The sequence below is a fragment of the Schistocerca piceifrons genome, chromosome 1, assembly GCF_021461385.2.
Source record: "Schistocerca piceifrons isolate TAMUIC-IGC-003096 chromosome 1, iqSchPice1.1, whole genome shotgun sequence".
Classification (NCBI taxonomy): Eukaryota; Metazoa; Arthropoda; class Insecta; order Orthoptera; family Acrididae; genus Schistocerca; species Schistocerca piceifrons.
The window spans coordinates 663,166,406-663,184,035 of record NC_060138.1 but is presented as its reverse complement, the minus strand read 5'-3'; the positions used below and the strand labels follow the sequence as shown (position 1 = coordinate 663,184,035).

At 41.7% G+C, this 17,630-nt stretch overlaps 1 protein-coding gene across 1 annotated transcript in view; it reads left to right on the top strand.

Moving 5' to 3' along the window:
* LOC124764449 overlaps positions 1 to 2,588 on the top strand; it is a 155,477-nt gene extending 152,889 nt beyond the window's left edge. Inside the window, exon 4 of the mRNA XM_047249134.1 lies at positions 2,416 to 2,588. Coding sequence (XP_047105090.1) covers positions 2,416 to 2,588 — 173 coding nt within the window. The remainder of the gene's footprint in view (positions 1 to 2,415) is intronic.
* Positions 2,589 to 17,630: the final 15,042 nt, after the last annotated feature.

Here is a 17,630-nt window from a genome sequence, read left to right as displayed (position 1 = left end):
ACAAACTGAGGTGAGTTTCATCGCTGAACGCCACAGAATACTTTGGCTTTACAACATGCAAGCCTCTGTTGTCTGTCGTATGGTGTCAGCAGTAAACCTAGGCGTTAGAAGTCTGCTTCCATCAGTTAGTCGTGGCATTCGGCCTGCAAGTTCTGTCTGGATTTCTATTGTAACCACCCATCCATTACTCAGAGTCAGTCGAACAATCCTAAGATCTCGTTGTGTAGCGTTCCTAGAAGGACTCGCGCCTACTCTTTCTTGGCGCACTTTTGTAATAAGCCCGTCTCGTCACTACTCGTTCTGCTATAATTGCACTACAGCCAAATCTGTGTGCCACCTGTGAGTTAAAGTTCTCCAGTGGTCCTCACGCCAATGATTTGAGCTTTCTGAGCGTCTAAGAAATCACAATAAAGCTACACGTACTTGTCCTCTTAATATATTGTGATCGCTTCTAGAAGAGTTCCAGTAATATTACAGTCACCCAACAGCCATCAGGTACTCACGCCAGTCATCAACTGCAGCAATGTTTTTTTCCTTTTTTTTTTTATCTGTAGTGAAAATAAATTCACTGGAAAATGGAAGTTCAACCTAAATATGCCGCAGTCGTGGAAATATCGGAGTTTTAGTCTGTTACCAGTCGCTCAAGGTGTCCCTGGTGTTACAGATTCAATGTCTGTCAGCGTAAAAGGTTATTCATAAGTACCTCAGGCGTCTCAGGAAACGACAGCTTGAAAATTGTAGGATATACAGAAAAATGCGACAAAACAATAGACATAGCATCGCTCTTTCTTAACTCACATAAGAAACTCTCAATATGAGCACTGTTGTGGCGTGGCAAATGTCACCTGTGTGCGACTCATTAAGTCGCCCCTGTTGCTGTCCAGGAAAGCGCAGCCCATTTTACAACTCTGTTATTGGATTGCCTGTCTACAGGGGCGAGATGTAGCTCTGATGATTTGCCTAGAGGTACTGACACGCCTATCCTCTACTTCATGGTACATATTACCAACCAAAAATTGGAGAGATGCTCAACCCACTGATGTATGTCATTATTCTGCACGTCTTGTAGTTTTCACAAAGTCGTCCTCTGAAACCCTGAAGGTACTCAAGAACAGTCTTGTATTTTCCAGACCGAACATCATCTCTGAGCAACGTCACCACGAAAGAATTATCCGAATGTAATGGAAATCGGAAAATCGGTAAATCTGATGTACATCTACAGGCAAACAGATGATTGCAATTTCAGAATAACTTTATGATATATTGAAGAGAAAGAGCTTCACCAACTGAAGAAGTCAATAAAGCGTTCGTCCACTTCTGCCCATTATGAAACCTGTTATTCGGCTTGACATTGGTTACTAGAGTTGTTCTGTCCAATTGGCGCGTTAGATCGTCGAATTCTGAGCTGGTTGGAGGGCTCTGCCCGCTTTGCCCCACAGGTTCTCGATTGAGGAGAGATCCGGCGACCTTGCTGACCAAAGTACGGTTTGGCAAACACGAGGACAAACAGCAGGAACTCTCGCCCTATGCGCACGGGCATTACTTTGCTTAAATATGAGCCAAGGATGGCTTGCCATAAAGGGCAATAAAACGGACAGTAGAATACCGTGGACGTACCGCTATGCTGTAAGGGTACCGCGGATGAGAACCAAAGGAGAGCTGCTAAAAAAATAAATTCTACCCCAACGATCATCCCAGGTATGATGGGAGACAGTCAGTTTGGGCATCCCACAGCTGTCCGGAGTGTCTCCAGATAGGTTTTCGCTGGGCATCGGGGCTCCATTCCAAACGGGGCTAAGCACTCAAGACAATTCTAGTCAAGTGAATGAGATTCTATACCGAAAACGTGTCTGGAGACTCCTCAGAAGGCGCTGGAAAACCAACCTGACTGGCGCCCGCCACAAGCCCTACAAGTTCTGAGGTGTCATTCCTTTTCTTAGCAGTACCCGTTTGGTGTTCATCTGCGACACCCCACAACGGCAATTTGACAATATTCTACGCCCCATTTTGTTACCCTTCATGGCAATCCACCCTGGGCTTATATTTCAGCAAAACAATGCCAGCCCGCACATGTCAAGAGTTTCTACTGCTTGCCTTCGTGCTTGCCAAACCCTGCCTCGGCCAGCAAGGTCACGGGATCTCTCGCCAGTGGAGAACATTTGGAGCATTATGGACAGGGCCTTCCAACCAGCCCGGGATACTGACGATCTAACGCGCCAATTGAACAGAATTTGGTACAGTATCAGTCTTAGAGAGCATGTGCAGAGCGTGGTGCTTGAAATCAGCTGACTGGTGCTCGATGAGTGAGATACGGGTTACCTCCGAAGACTTCCTCGGGCTGTCAGGCGATGGTCGTCGGTTGGTCGTTTGTGCGCCAGCGCCCTGGTTGTCGCCGCTGAACGCGCTGTGTTTCAGACGCGGCGGTAGCAGCAGCGGCGGCGGCAGCGGCAGTGGCGGCGGCCCCCTCCAGCAAGTTCCCGGCCAGCTCCACCATGTCGCTAGACTTCAGCGACCTGCGGCGGCGGCCCAGCGTCTCTCGCCTCGACGGATCGCTAGACTCCTCACCTGATCGTCGCCTGAATAGGTAAGTACTGCTCTTCACTCCGAGAGCCAGCGGCGATAACACCCAAACGCCACCCCCACCCCACCCCCAACCCCCCGCCACACCCAACCACAAACACACACAAATACACACACACACACACACACACACACACACACATTGTTGTTATTACTGTGGTCTCCTGTCCGGAGACTGATCTAATGCAGCATTCCACGCTAGTCTATTCCGAGCAAGTCTCCTCTTCTCTTCATAACTATTACAATTTGCATCCATTTGAACCTGCTTACTGTCGTCAAACTTTGCTCCCGCTTGCTCTCCCTCTTCAATTTTTAATCCCAACACTTCCCCCCAGTACAAATTTGTCCATTCCTCGACGCCTTAAAACGTGTCCTACCAATTAATCAATCAAGTTATTGTAATAAATCTATTTTCTTTCCAGTACGATTCTTATCTGATCTACCTATGTAATCAGCAGCACACTTCTGTACCATTACATTTCAGAACCATCTCTTCTCTTCTTATCTGAACTGTTTAGCTGAAATGCTTGTCGTCTACATTTCATTTCCGTAAAAGACTATACTCTGTACCTGTAACAGCAGAGTAGACTTTTCCCACATGTAAATTTACACGGTCCAGTCGCGTTAATGTGACCACCGCCTATGTTCGACGTCAGCTTGCAATAACTACTCACAGACGGCACGGGTCAGCACTGACAGTGTACGGTACATAACGCGTCTAAAGGGTGTCGTCCGGAGGGCGGAGAAAGGTGCGGAAAACGGTGCATTCGTTGTCGTAATGAGGAAATTGAGCGATTCATCTGACACCCGAAACGGCGTGATCATTCGTTTTCGGGTCAAGCGTTTAAGCACTTTCGAAACGGGTAAGTTTGTAAACCGTTTGTTTGCAGCCATGGTTAATGCCTACCGTGCATCAGAAAATGGCACTATTCACAACAGTCGCAGTGGTAACTGCGACCATAGATGAGTGATTAAGGACAGCTGCAGTGTAGTCACTGCCCCACTGACAAACAGAAATTATGCGAAATGAAAGCAGCTGTCAGAAGGACAATGAGAGACTCTTTTAACGAATTTGAAAGCAATATTTTATCTGCAGATTCTAAAAATAACCCCAAAATATTTTGGTGGTACATAAAATTTATGAACGCTACAAATAATTCAATACCTTCTCTTACTGACAGTACGGGTAATGTAACTGATGATGATAAACAGAAGGCCGAAATTCTAAACCTAGCTTTCAAAAACTCGTTTACGTTAGAGGACTGCAGCACCATTCCTCCTTTCAATTATCGAACAAACGAAAGGATAGCTGACATAGTGTTTAGTGTATCTGGGACTGTGAAACAGTTAAGATCCTTAGAAGCCAGAAAAGCTCCTGGCCCAGACGGTATCCCCGTAAGATTTTATGTTGACTATGCTACAAATATAGCACCACTCTTATCTGTCATCTATCAGAGATCATTGGAACGGCGGAAAGTTCCACGGGATCGGAAGAAGGCCCAGGTCATAGAAATCTATAAAAAGGGTAGAAAATCGGATGCACATAATTATCGGCCAATTTCACTGACATCGATTTGTTGTAGAATCATGGAACATATTTTGTGTTCAGACATAATGACCTTTCTAGACTCTGAGAACTCATCTGCAGAATCCAGCACGGTTTCAGGAAACAGCGTTAACGAGACACAGCTGACCCTCTTTGTGCATGATATACAACAGGCTCTAGATACCGGCTCCCAGGTTGATGCCATATTTCTCGACTTTCGAAAGGCGTTCGACTCAGTTCCGCACTGTCGCTTGCTCCAAAAAGTGCGCGCTTACGGTCTATCCAGTGACACCTGTGGTTGTATAGAAACTTTTCTAACAGACAGGGAGCACTATGTCGTCCTGAACGGGGTAACTTCAACAGAAACAAGAGTAACTTCAGGTGTGCCCCAGAGCAGCGTAATAGGTCCTCTGCTTTTGACGATTTACATGAACGATTTGGTTGATAGTATTGACACCGGCCTTAGACTGTTTGGCGATGATGCTGTAGTCAACAGGAATGTAGTATCACACGAAAGTTGTGAACAAATCAATGAGGATTTGCAGAAAATAAATGTGTGGTGCAGTGACTGGCAGTTATCTCTCAATATTAGTAAGTGTAACCTACTGCGTATAACAAGGCGAAAATCCCCATTAATGCATGAGTACTAAATAAATGATCAGTCTTTGGAAGCGGTAACATCAGTCAAGTATCTGGGTGTGACTATTCGAAATGATCTCAAATGGAATGATCAGATTACACAAGTAACGGTTAAGGCGAACTCTAGATTGCGGTTTATTGGTAGAATCCTGAAGCGATGCAGTCCTTCAACAAAGGAAATAGCTTACAATACGTTAGTCGTCCAGTCTTAGAGTACTGTTCGTCTTTATGGGACCTTTACCAGTTGGGTCTGATTCAAGAGATTGAGAAGGTCCAAGGAAGAGCGACAAGATTCGTGACTGGTACATTTGGCAATCGCGAGAGCGTTACAAATCTCATAGAAAGTTTGAAGTGGGACACACTTGCAGATAGACGACGCGCTAAACAGAAGGGGCTGCTCACTATATTCCGAAATCCAATCTTCACCGAGGATGTAGAGCATATATTATTACCACCAACTTTCAAATCGCGCAATGATCACCATTCAAAGATAAGGGAAATAAGAGCTCGTATTGAGGCGTTCAGACAATCGTTTTTCCCTCGCGCGATCCACGCCATTTTTCCATCGGCACCCACGGTTCGGAGACTTTCACAGCGTCATAAGTCCCAAAATTCTTGCATCTGCGACTTGATAATTTCAGAAATGACTTAATATCTTGTGAGTTAAAGGCGACGTCACTTTTGATGAAGATTCTACGCGCTTTTTAATTTCACAACAACCTTGCATACGTGACACTGTCTGTCTTCCCTCTCCTATTGCTTACGGCACCACGAAGTGCTCTAAGCGCGTCGCCCGATCTGATTACTCGATTCTCGCGTTACTAATTTTACTTTTAGTTAACTCATTGTCTAAATCCTAAGAGTAGATCAGTCGCTGACAGATGTTACATCTTTTCATCACATTTAAAGAGTAATACATTTTATAATTTTACGAAGATATCCAGATTGTTAACATTCACATACTGTTTTTAAAGATGAAACGATCGATAGTTGTATCGAAAATGATTTGGAAAAAAAATATTATTAATGTGTTCAGGTATAATTGTTCCGTTATAAACATTGTGCAGTTTACTACCATGTCCTACATATTTTACTGCTTCTTAACATAAAAGCATTTGATTTCGAATCTTCTTTATCATTTCTTTATCATGTCAATTTAGAGTTGGTAAACTGAATCGGAATAATACGATAAGCTTCGAAATGAAGTTACACGTCTGTACTCGTGATCCTGTGATCGCGTATTTGACTAATAACAAAACATACTGGGTTCCGAGTTCGAACTTAAGCACGGCTTAAATTTTGAATAAAATAATCAGCAATGGTGGTTGACGACTTCTGGCATGAGAAGATGCCCCCGTTCTGCCAACGACCTTAGGAAAGAGGGCGGAGGACTGAAGAGGTATTCAAGGCACTCTCTTGCTCTTAGGGTGTGCAACTACCCGTAAAAGGCGGATGAATCACCAGGACGAACACGTTCTTCCTGGGACATTCTCTTACCTTCGTACATCTTATTTACATATCCACTCTCACTTAGAGGCGTGTTGCTTTTTTTCTAATATTTTACTGAAAACCAACTCTATAAACTCCCTAGGCCTACAACAGCATGTTTATTTAAGACTTTCATAGGTATTGCAGTGTTTCCTGGACTCTCTCTCATAAAGTTATTTAGCTACCTATAATCGATATATTGAATACATGGAAGAATCCTGGAGATACTAGAAGGTCTCAGATAGATTATATAATGATAAGACAGAGATTTAGGAACCAGGTTTCAAACTGTAAGACATTTCCAGGGGCAGATGTGGACTCTGACCACAGTCTATTGGATATAAACTGTAGATTAAAACTGAAGAAACTGGAAAAAGGTGGGAATTTAAGGAGATGGGACCTGGATAAACTGACTAAACCAGAGGTTGTACAGAGTTTCAGGGAGAGCATAAGGGAACAATTGACAGGAATGGTGGAAAGAAATACAGTAGAAGAAGAATGGGTAGCTTTGAGGGATGAATTAGTGAAGGCAGCAGAGGATCAAGTAGGTAAAAAGACGAGGGCTAGTAGAAATCCTTGGGTAACAGGAGAAATATTGAATATAATTGATGAAAGGAGAAAATATAAAAATGCTGTAAATGAAGCAGGCAAAAAGGAATACAAACGTCTCAAAAATGAGATCGACAGGAAGTGAAAAATGGCTAAACTGAGATTGCTAGAGGACAAATGTAAGGATGTAGAGGCTTATCTCACTAGGGGCAAGATAGATACTGCCTACAGGAAAATTAGAGAGACCTTTGGAGAAAGGAGAGCCACTTGTATGAACATCAAGAGCTCAGATGGAAACCCAGAATCTGGTATTACATACCTCTATGTTAATAGCCTCTATAACTGGGCAATGATGCAAAACCTACCTTTGTCGGATTTTACGTGGCTCTCTGCAGAAATGCTAGATAGTTTCGTTATACGGGCGTATTAGATGATTCAGACATAGGTTACATTTTAGAAGTAGACTTTCAGTATCCATAAACGTATATGAACTTCACTCTGATCTACCATTACGACAAGAGTAAATGGTATCAACGCCTAACATCAACCAGAAAGGAATTACAAAAAGCTGATTTGAATATTACATAATGAAACGTCGTGTAGGTCGCTATAGAAATTTAAAGCAGTGCGTGGACAATAACCTCATATAAGCAAAATTCGCCGAATATTATGATTCCATCAAACTCCATGAGCGAAATCTTAAAGCAATATTTATGACGAGTAACGTATGAATGCAAAAGATAAAAGTGTGAACAAAAATAAAACGATTTCGTAAGACTGTTTCAAACTTACGAATAACAAAATTTGTGGCAAAATAATGAAAAATGTGCAAAAATGATTAGAGCTAGTAACATGTTGGGACGCTGGATAAGGAGATGCTGCTCTAATGGGCAGACCAAATCTGATTGCTACCAGTTTAAGTAGACGTGACATAGTTTCTGTAATACAAAGCTCTACGAATGACTATTTTAGATATATCTATAACGCTTCTTGTTGAATGGGTTGATGAAATGTGAGGCAAAATATCTTAAAATGTGTTACACAGACACGGATAGCTTAATATAATACGAGGGTTGGAAGTTAAATAGTGGCAACTATTTATTCACAACCGATACACGTTTGTACTTGTTCCTGTCCTTCAAAGTAATCACCAGCGTTGTGTAGAACCCTCTGCCAGCGATGTGGAAGGCGTAGTATACCTTTAGCAGAGCCTGTTCTGTTGATGGTGCGAATGTAGTGGTCTACTGCACTGTCAAATCTCTGGTACAGTTCTGAAGCGAATGCCACGAAGTGGTTTCTTCATCTTCGGAATCAAATCAAAGTCACAAGGACTCAATTCTGGGGAGTATGGTGGATGATACAGTACCTCCCAGTCGCAACGAACCTTAGCATGCGCTGTATGCGCCCGCGCATTGTAGTTCAAAATGATGGGTGGGTTGCGCAGAAAGTGTCGCCGCTTCTTTCGCAAAGCTGGTCGCAGTTGACGCTCCAAAAACGACCGTGTCGTTGTTCTATTGGTAGATGCCATGGTGCTGAGGAAAAACAAACTGCATGTGGATCCCCAATGATAGATGCTTTTTTGCGGTGATCCATTACGCCTTCCAGAATGACGAGATCACCCAGGGAATGCCACGAAAACATTCGCCAGGTCATAACGCGCTCTGCTGCGGCCAGGAACCTTCAACGGATGTAGCACGGCGTTTGATTTCAGACGTTTCACGTGTCCGGCGTGACAGAAAGAGTATAAAACGTGATTTATCTGCAAAGGCCACTCAGTGTACGTTTAGCTGTGGTAATGGCCTGCAGCTTTCAGCCCACGTTGCCGATGAACAGCAGTTAGCAAAGGTGTGTGAACCAGGTACCTGCTGTGGAGGTCCGTATGCAGCAACTTTCACTGAACGGTCGTTGAGGAGATACTGTTGGTAGCCCCTAGGTTCATCTGGACTGTCAGCTGCTCAACAGCTGCATGTCTATTTGCCCGTACTCATCTACATCTACATATATACTCCGCTAGCCACCAAGCGGTGTGTGGCGGAGGGCACAATTCGCGCCAAAGTCATACCTCTCCAACCCCCCCCCCCCCCCCAAATCCCTGTGTTCCTCTCAAGAAGCTGTGTGATATCATTGTCCCCCACTGTTCCGACGACGCATCCACGATCAAGTTTCCGACGACGCTAACCACGATGAGACTTTCATTATGTTCACCAAAGTGATATCGTAAATGGAGTAACAGTCACGATAGGCCACAATGCAATAACAATTTGAACGTGATGGTTTATTAGTAACAGTGATCAAACTTTTATTTGATCATTCCATCACTGTACTATCATAATCTTTTACCATATACTACAAATAGTAACGTGTCTAAAAACTACAATTTTTAGAATCTTAATAACATTATCAGAATTTAGTACTATAGGTAACAACGCAAACATTGCAGACTGAATAAAGTTAGCTCAATGCATTGGTAGCCTTTACTTTCCCATTTACTGACGTAAATTTTGGTAACTGAATATTTACAATCCAGTTAATAATTTTTAATATTTCATTTCCTAAAACAGTTTAAAGGTGGCTGCCAGAACCTAGCATTATAATCAATTCACAATAAATTTCAAAATTAATTAAAATTAAATTAGATGCTTCAGAGTTTGACGACCCTAATAATCTACATATATTATTTGTTCCAGAAGATTTAATAAGGGAAGAGGCAATCATCTCTTTTCTGTGCCTGCAACATAAGCTGTCTAGCGGGTGGATGTGTTCATAGTATCATAATGATACTGAAGGTATGCAGTGCTATGATGAAAGCAGTGTTTTGTAATAGTGCGTGAATTTTACGATCGAAATGCCGCACCTACACAGACGGCAGCTGCCAACAACCGGTTTCGGACGGAACGGCAGGTGACACGGATCAATAACTTTCCTAATTCACTTTAAACGTTTTGACCACTCTGGATACATTCAAACGATATTAACATATGCAAGGACAAATGTAAGGATGTAGAGGCTTATCTCGCTAGGGGTAAGATAGATACTGCCTACAGGAAAATTAAAGAGGTCTTTGGCGAAAAGAGAAACACTTGCATGAATATCAAGATCTCAGATGGAAACCCAGTTCTAAGCAATGAAGGGAAAGCAGAACGGTGGAAGGAATAAATAGAGGGTCTACACAAGGTCAATGTACTTTAGGGCAATATTATGGAAATGGAAGAGTATGTAGATGAAGATGAAATGGGAGATGTGATACTGTGTGAAGAGCTTGACAGAACACTGGAAGACCTAATTCGAAACAAGGTCCCGGGAGTGGACAACATTCCATTAGAATTACTGACAGCCTTGGGAGAGCCAGTCCTGACAAAACTCTACCATCTGGTGAGCAAGATGTACGAGGCAGGCGAAATACCCTCACGTTTCTGGAAGAATATAATAATTCCAATCCCAAAGAAAGCAGGTGTTGACAGATGTGAAAATTACTGAAATATCTGTTTAATAAGTCACAGCTGCAAAATACTAACGCAAATTCTTTACAGACGAATGGAAAAACGTAGAAGCCGACCTCGGGGAAGATCAGTTTGGATTCCGTAAAAATATTGGAACATGTGAGGCAATACTGACCCTAGGACTTACCTTAGAAAATAGTTTAAGGAAAGGCAAACCTACGTTTCGTTGGGAAGGGAGTGAGAGAGGGTTGTAGCCTCTCCCCGATCTTATTCAATCTGTATATTGAGCAAGCAGTAAAAGAAACAAATCAGAAATTCGGAGTAGGTTGGTTCAAATGGCTCTAAGCATTATGGGACTTAACATCTGTGGTCATCAGTCCCCTAGAACTTAAAACTACTTAAACCAAACTAACCTAAGGACATCACACACATCTATGTCCGAGGCAGGATTCGAACCTGCGACCGTAGCGGTCACGCGGTTCCAGACTGAAGCGCCTAGAACCGCACGGCTACACCGGCCGGCTCGAAGTAGGTATTAAAATCCATGGAGAAGAAATAAAAACTTTGAGGTTCGCCGATGACATGATAATTCTATCAGACGCACCAAAGGACCTGGAAAAGCAGTCGAACGGAATGGACAGTTTCTTGAAAGGAGGATATAAGATGGACATTAACAAAAGCAAAACGAGAATAATGGAATGTAGTCGAATTAAGTCGAATGATGCTGAGGGAATTAGATTAGGAAATGAGACACTTAAAGTAGTAAAGGAGTTTTGCTATTTGGGGAGCAAAATAACTGATGATGGTCGAAGTAGAGAGGATATAAAATGTAGACTGGCAATGGCAAGGAAAGCGTTTCTGAAGAAGAGAAATTTGTTAAAATCGAGTATAGATTTAAGTGTCAGGAAGCCGTTTCTGAAAGTATTTGTCTGGAATTTAGCCATGTATGGAAATGAAACATGGACGATAAATAGTTTCGAGAAGAAGAGAATAGACGTTTTAGAAATGAGGTGCTACAGAAAAATGCTGTATATTAGATGCGTAGATCACATAACTAATGAGGAGGTATTGAATAGAATTGTGGTGAAGAGGAGTTTGTGGCACAACTTGACTAGAGGGAGGGATCGGTTGGTAGGACATGTTCTGAGGCATCAAGGGATCACCAATTTAGTACTGGAGGGCAGCATAGAGGGTAAAAATCGTAGAAGAAGATCAAGAGATGAATACACTAAGCAGATTCAGAAGGATGTAGGTTGCGGTAGGTACTGAGAGATGAAGAAGCTTGCACAGGGTAGAGTAGCATGGAGAGCTGCATCAAACCAGTCTCAGGACTGAAGACCACAAGAACACAAGAACAACAACATATGCAACAGCAGTTATAAGACCAAAGAGTCGAAAAAATATCAGTTTTATAAAAACTGTCAAATAAGAAACTAGAAACGATATTATGGAATTTCTTTCCACTCAAAAGGAAAAAATTGAATTTAGGTGAAATCGTAAGGGTTTGGTCACAAGTTCCCACATCAACCTCTGATGTACATAAATTCTAGGAAATATCCAGTTCAAAGAGAGATGGGCCCGCACCTGTGTACTGCGTGAAGAATATGAAGCTCTGTTAAGCTGATTTTGGAGAGTCAAAAGAATGGATTCGCTAATGGAAAATGTCCTCAAACTAGTTGCAGAGGTGAAGTTGGATACTCCTTTCTAAGGTGTAAAACTTAGCAAGAACTGGATAAAACTGTTCTTTTTTTTGTCGGAACCCAAACATTACACAAAGAATAAAGAATTCCGCAGACAGTGACAACATGAAAATGTACTGTTACTGATAAATGGCCAAGGAGGGAGCATATATATAGTGACATCCAGAGTTTAGAAAGAGTATCACGAGAAGATGCGATTCAAGAAGCATGTGCTTTAGCATCCCATCGAAGTTTATGACACTTGTTTTTAAAAAAAACCGGGTGATCGAGAAGTCAGTATAAATTTGAAAACTGAATAAAAAAATCACGGAATAATGTAGATAGAGAGTTACAAATTGTCACACATGCTTGGAATGTCATGGGGTTTTGTTTCAACCAAAAAAATACAAACGTTCAAAAAATTTCCGACAGATGGCGCTTCATCTGATTAGAATAGCAATAATTAGCATAACAAAGTAAGACAATGCAAAGATGATGGTCTTTACAGGAAATGCTCAATATGTCCACCATAATTCCTCAAGAATAGCTGTAGTCGAGGAATAATGTTGTGTGAACAGCACTGTAAAGCATGCCTGGAGTTATGGTCCGGCATTGGCGTCGGATGTTGTCTTTCAGCATCCCTAGAGATGCCGGTCGATCACGATACACTTGCGACTTCAGGTAACCCCAAAGCCAATAATCGCACGGACTGAGGTCTGGGGTCCTGGGAGGCCAAGCATGACGAAAGTGGCGACTGAGCACACGATCATCACCAAACGACGCGCGCAAGAGATCTTTCACGCGTCTAGCAGTACTTCGTCTTTTTTTTGGTTCTAATAAAACCCCATGTCATTTCAAGCATGTGTGTCAATTTTTACCTCTCTATCTACATTATTCCGCGGTTTATTAAGTTTTCAAATTTATACTGACTTTTTGATCGCCCGGTAAAATGAATGCCGTTATTAAAAGCGTAATTAGATTATGCAACTGCTCCACAATAGAGATTGCTCAAAGGTAATGTAAAGCGATATGGGTCTGTGACATCCTAACAGGTGGCACGTGTGTCATAAATATGCACGGCTGTGTGCCAAACACTCGATAGTTTCACTGATAAATGAAGTCACGTGTCTCGCCAAATGATTATACTGTCGTTCTGGTGAATTATGGCACCCGTTGGGATACAACGGCAAACCTGAACTCATTTATTAAACGTTTTTACTTGTTGAAATAATCCAGCTGATCGTGGCTTTTCGAGACGGTGAAATATGAGACACCTGGAGGTTGTGAAACTTATTGATTTGCCGACTAAGCAGTTTTGCGAGTCGGAATTAGTCAGAATAACTTTGAAATTGCTGCCTCCGCAGGAATCTATGAGTAAATACAAGACAGTTTCTGGCAGAAGTGAGTCGTTGATGTAGCTGATGCTGTCCTCTGTGCATGAATCAGAGAATTACAAAAAATGTGAGTCTCATATGCACTACTACTAATGTAATTTGTATTCTGCTTATCAGTTACTCATTACAATCCAAAAAAAAGCAGGAATTCTTCTCCTTCCATGTTACAGAACTTGAAGCAAATAGTTGATGTTGGGTGATGGCATCACAGCGACTATGGTTACTGAATGTAATAAATCAGTCTAGAAGACTAGGAGAGTGTTTCCGCTACAAAGAGCAGAAAACAGTTGTTAGTAGCTTACTTAGACAATAAACTGGCATCATTTAGTTCCAGTGTGGTAGGCGTAGAGGAATTATGGGCAAAGTATAAATAGATTGTAAATCGTGCCCTGGAGAAGTGTGAGAATAGTAAGTAGATTAAGGACAGTAAATACCCACCGTAGTTTAACAACTAAATTTGGAAAATGCCGAGGAAGAAAAGGCTGTTGCACCTTCAGATCAAAAGAGAACGCGCAAATGACGACAGGTGGAAATTGGTAGAAATTCGTGTGTGTGTAAAAAGATCTATGCACGAAGCATACAACAATTACCACCATCATAGCTTAACAAAAGACCTGGCTGAGGACCCGAGAAAATCCTGGTTCTATGGAAAAATCGCTAAGCGGGTCTAAGGTTCCACCCGGTCACTCATTGCCCAGTTTGGTATGGCAGCAGAAGATAGCAAAAGGAAAGAAGTTTTAAATGTTGCGTTTAAGAAATAGTTGAATCAGGAGAGAAGTACAAACACACAATCGTTTGACTATCCCACAGACTCCCATGTGGACTACATAGTAATAGGCGTCCCTGACGTAGAGAAAGAACTGAAAGAGTTGGAAACAAGTAAGTCGGCAGGACCAGATGGAATCTCAATTAGGTTGTACGAAGTGTAGCCTACAGCACTGGCCCCTTACTTAGCTTGTATTTATTACGAATCTCTTGCCCAGAGCAAAGTCCCAAGCGGTTGGAAAAAGGGCAGGTGACTCCTGTTTATAAGAAAGGTAAAGGAACGGAAACTACAGACCAACATTCACAACATTGGTTTGCAGCAAAATTCTTGAACATATTCTGAGTTCGAATATAAAAAATTTCCTTGAGACCCAATAGCTTATGTCCACAAATCAGCACGGCTTTAGAAAGCAACGTTCGTGCAAAACTAAATTGGACATTTTCTCACAAGATATAGTGTGAAATGTGGATGAACGGCTACACGCAGATTCCGAAAAGCGTTTGACACGGTGCCCCACTGCAAAATGAGATGCTTTGGGAATTTAAACTCGAATCCGTGGAGGTAAGGCGTCGTCCTTTTCGAGGAACACTTGAGAAAAATTAGAGAACTGGCATTTGAAGCTGACTGTAGGACTATTCTACTGCCGCCAACATACATCACTCATAAGGACCTGCAAGACAAGATACGAGAAATTTGGGGCTCACATGGGAGCATATAGATAGACGTTTCTCCTTCACTCTATTTGCAAGTGGGGGAGGAAAGAAGATTACTAGTGATGGTACGAGGTACCGTGTGCCACGACCCTTAAAGCGGATTGCGGAGTATTTATGTAGATGCAGTCTGCGTAGATGGCGGTAGCACAGTGAGTACCGAGTGCGACAGAAGTGGAGAAGAGAGAAAGACGCCCAGTCTTGAGCACAAGACGCACCAACACCAAATTTATAGTGGCATTGCTGGTTTATTTGAAGGACTGCACGAATATATATCATCAAGATTCTCAGCTGTCAGAGATGGTAAACTTGACTTTCTCAACAGTGGCAGGATGTGCGTAATATATCACAGAGGAGTGAACATCATGGACACAGTTTATTTCAAAAAACAGTAATACAAACTGACGTGTTTTCTCATGTGCCTTGTAGAAAACCATGTACACAAAACTGTCAGTTCCCATTCAAAAGATATCATGCAATGAAACTGTGAGTGATATTAATGTTCGCTTTCTATAAGAAGACTGTGTGCTCTGTGCTTAATTTTCAAGAGTGTTTACTTCTTATATATAAAGATATTTATTTTTGGTTCTGATCTAAACGCTATTCCTGAAGTGAATGTGAAAATAATACAGTCACTCAAGAGGGTGTGCTTTACAGATTCTAAATACTTCGTTGCTATTGAAGTGCATGGTAAAAATAAATACAGTTATTTTACTGAAGTGATTATGTTTCAAATGTACCTAACTGGTTGATTTCTACGCTAAGGATATATTATTCGTACTTAGTCCTACGTCTGTCTCCGTAGCTGAGTGGTCAGTGCAATTGAGTGCCATGCAGGAGACCCTGATTCGATTGGTGTTTACTGCCGGGGAGGAGAGGAGTGAGGTGCATTCAACCTTGTGAGACCAGCTGCGCAGCTACTCGACGGGGTAGTAGAGGTTTCAAGCTCAAGAAACCTGAAAACGACGGAAGAGCAGTGAGCTGGTCACATACCTCACATACCACGTCCAATGACGCCTTTGGTAGACGATGACATGGCAGCTGTCGGAGCTTGAATAGCCCATCTAAGGCCAGAACGCAGAACTTTACTTTTACCTTGTTCTTATTGTATAGTCTATGCTCACAAAATGAAATTCAGAGTCATTTTGGCTTTATTAATGCAGCTGTCGAAACCTGATTAGGTAGTGGAGATAAATTAACAATTCACTTACATTGTAACCACAAACTGTTTATAAGAGATCGTTCTAAAAATGTTGAAGGTGATGTGGAATTTTGTTTCCACTGTGTATCATAACATTTAATGTCAAACGATCTGTGCTGCAAATCAAGTTCGCGGTAATTTTAGAATATATGCGAAAACGTGATGGATTGGAATGTCACCTCCTTTACATTTTGAGAATTTTTGTGTTGTGAAATACGTGAAAATGATGAAAGTACGAAAAATGTAAAAATATTAAATGTAAGAAATTGCAACATTTATACTGAATTCTCTTGTAGTTAGAGTCTATGTAAATATGCGCATTCGACCAAGTGCATATTTGACTTTCTTAGAAATGTAATCATTTGTTTTGTAATAAATTTTGTATCTAGAGTATTTCGTTTTCGCATTTTTTCTGCTCCTTCACTCTGTAACATATTACAAAAACAAACATGAATTGTACTAATGAGGTGGTACTGTATTCGACATAAAGAGAGAAGTGAAATTTAGTGATAAGTCAGATGTGAGAACAAATTTACTGGCAAGAGAGTTAGAATCTGACATAATCATTAAGTGCAAAGATATAGATAGGTGACTATGACAGCTTGCACTTGGACTGACTGAAAAATATTTCCTGAGAGTGCCGTTTTAAGTTTTTCTTTTTATTTACTACCATCGCCATCTTGAAACTTTAAATTTCCCAGCATCCTCCATCATTAATTTTTAAATTTCCCACCACCTGCCATCTTTCATTTTCAAATTTCCCACCATCCACCACACTGATGACATCAATTTTCATTGATGATGTCATGTATGCATATGGTACCCTTAAGCAGAGACTTGAAGGTCAAACTGTGCCTGAGACACCATGGGTATGCTACTTGCATAACTATGTACATATCAATTACATTCGTCCATTGTAGAACACATCCTGATGTTAGGTTTTCCGTGATTTCCCTAAATCGCTCCAGGCAAATGAAAGGGCACGGGCACGGCCGACTTCCTTCCCCGTCCTTCCCTAATCCGATGAGACCGATGACCTCGCAGTTTGCTCTCTTCCCCCAAATAACCCAACCCAACTTCCAAGCTCACACTTTCTGTGTGTTTACACCTTTGTTGTAATCCAACCACCACATCGGCTGCAGGAGTGATTCATTTCTGTGTATGTTGTAGAAGAAGTTTTCATTTTTATGTAGCAGGAATGCTGTTTTTGTGTTCCCCACATGACTCATGCCAATATTGTGTGTGGTTCCACTTGTGAACTTACTCTGCCATAAGTTATTGCGTTAAAGACAGCTGGAAACTAGGTCTCCGGCGTGTAGTGACTTTTACGTTGTAGAGTAGCCTACGTAAGTACTACTTATGTGTTCAGTTTTATTTTTATGCCTCTATATATTTCATTTGATGATTATATATGATCAGAGTATGCTGTAAAATCAGAAAATGTCTAATTTGCGATCACAATAAATATATCTAACGGCCGTAAACACAAGACTACATTTTTCTAGTTTGGGATGGCTTTGAGGGTCCCAGTCAAAATTTAGGCCTTGTGAACACGGTTATTTTTCATCCTGGAAAATGGGAGTATCCACAGAATACTCAGCATGATTGCTGTAGCAAAAAGGGTAGCTCTTGATCGTA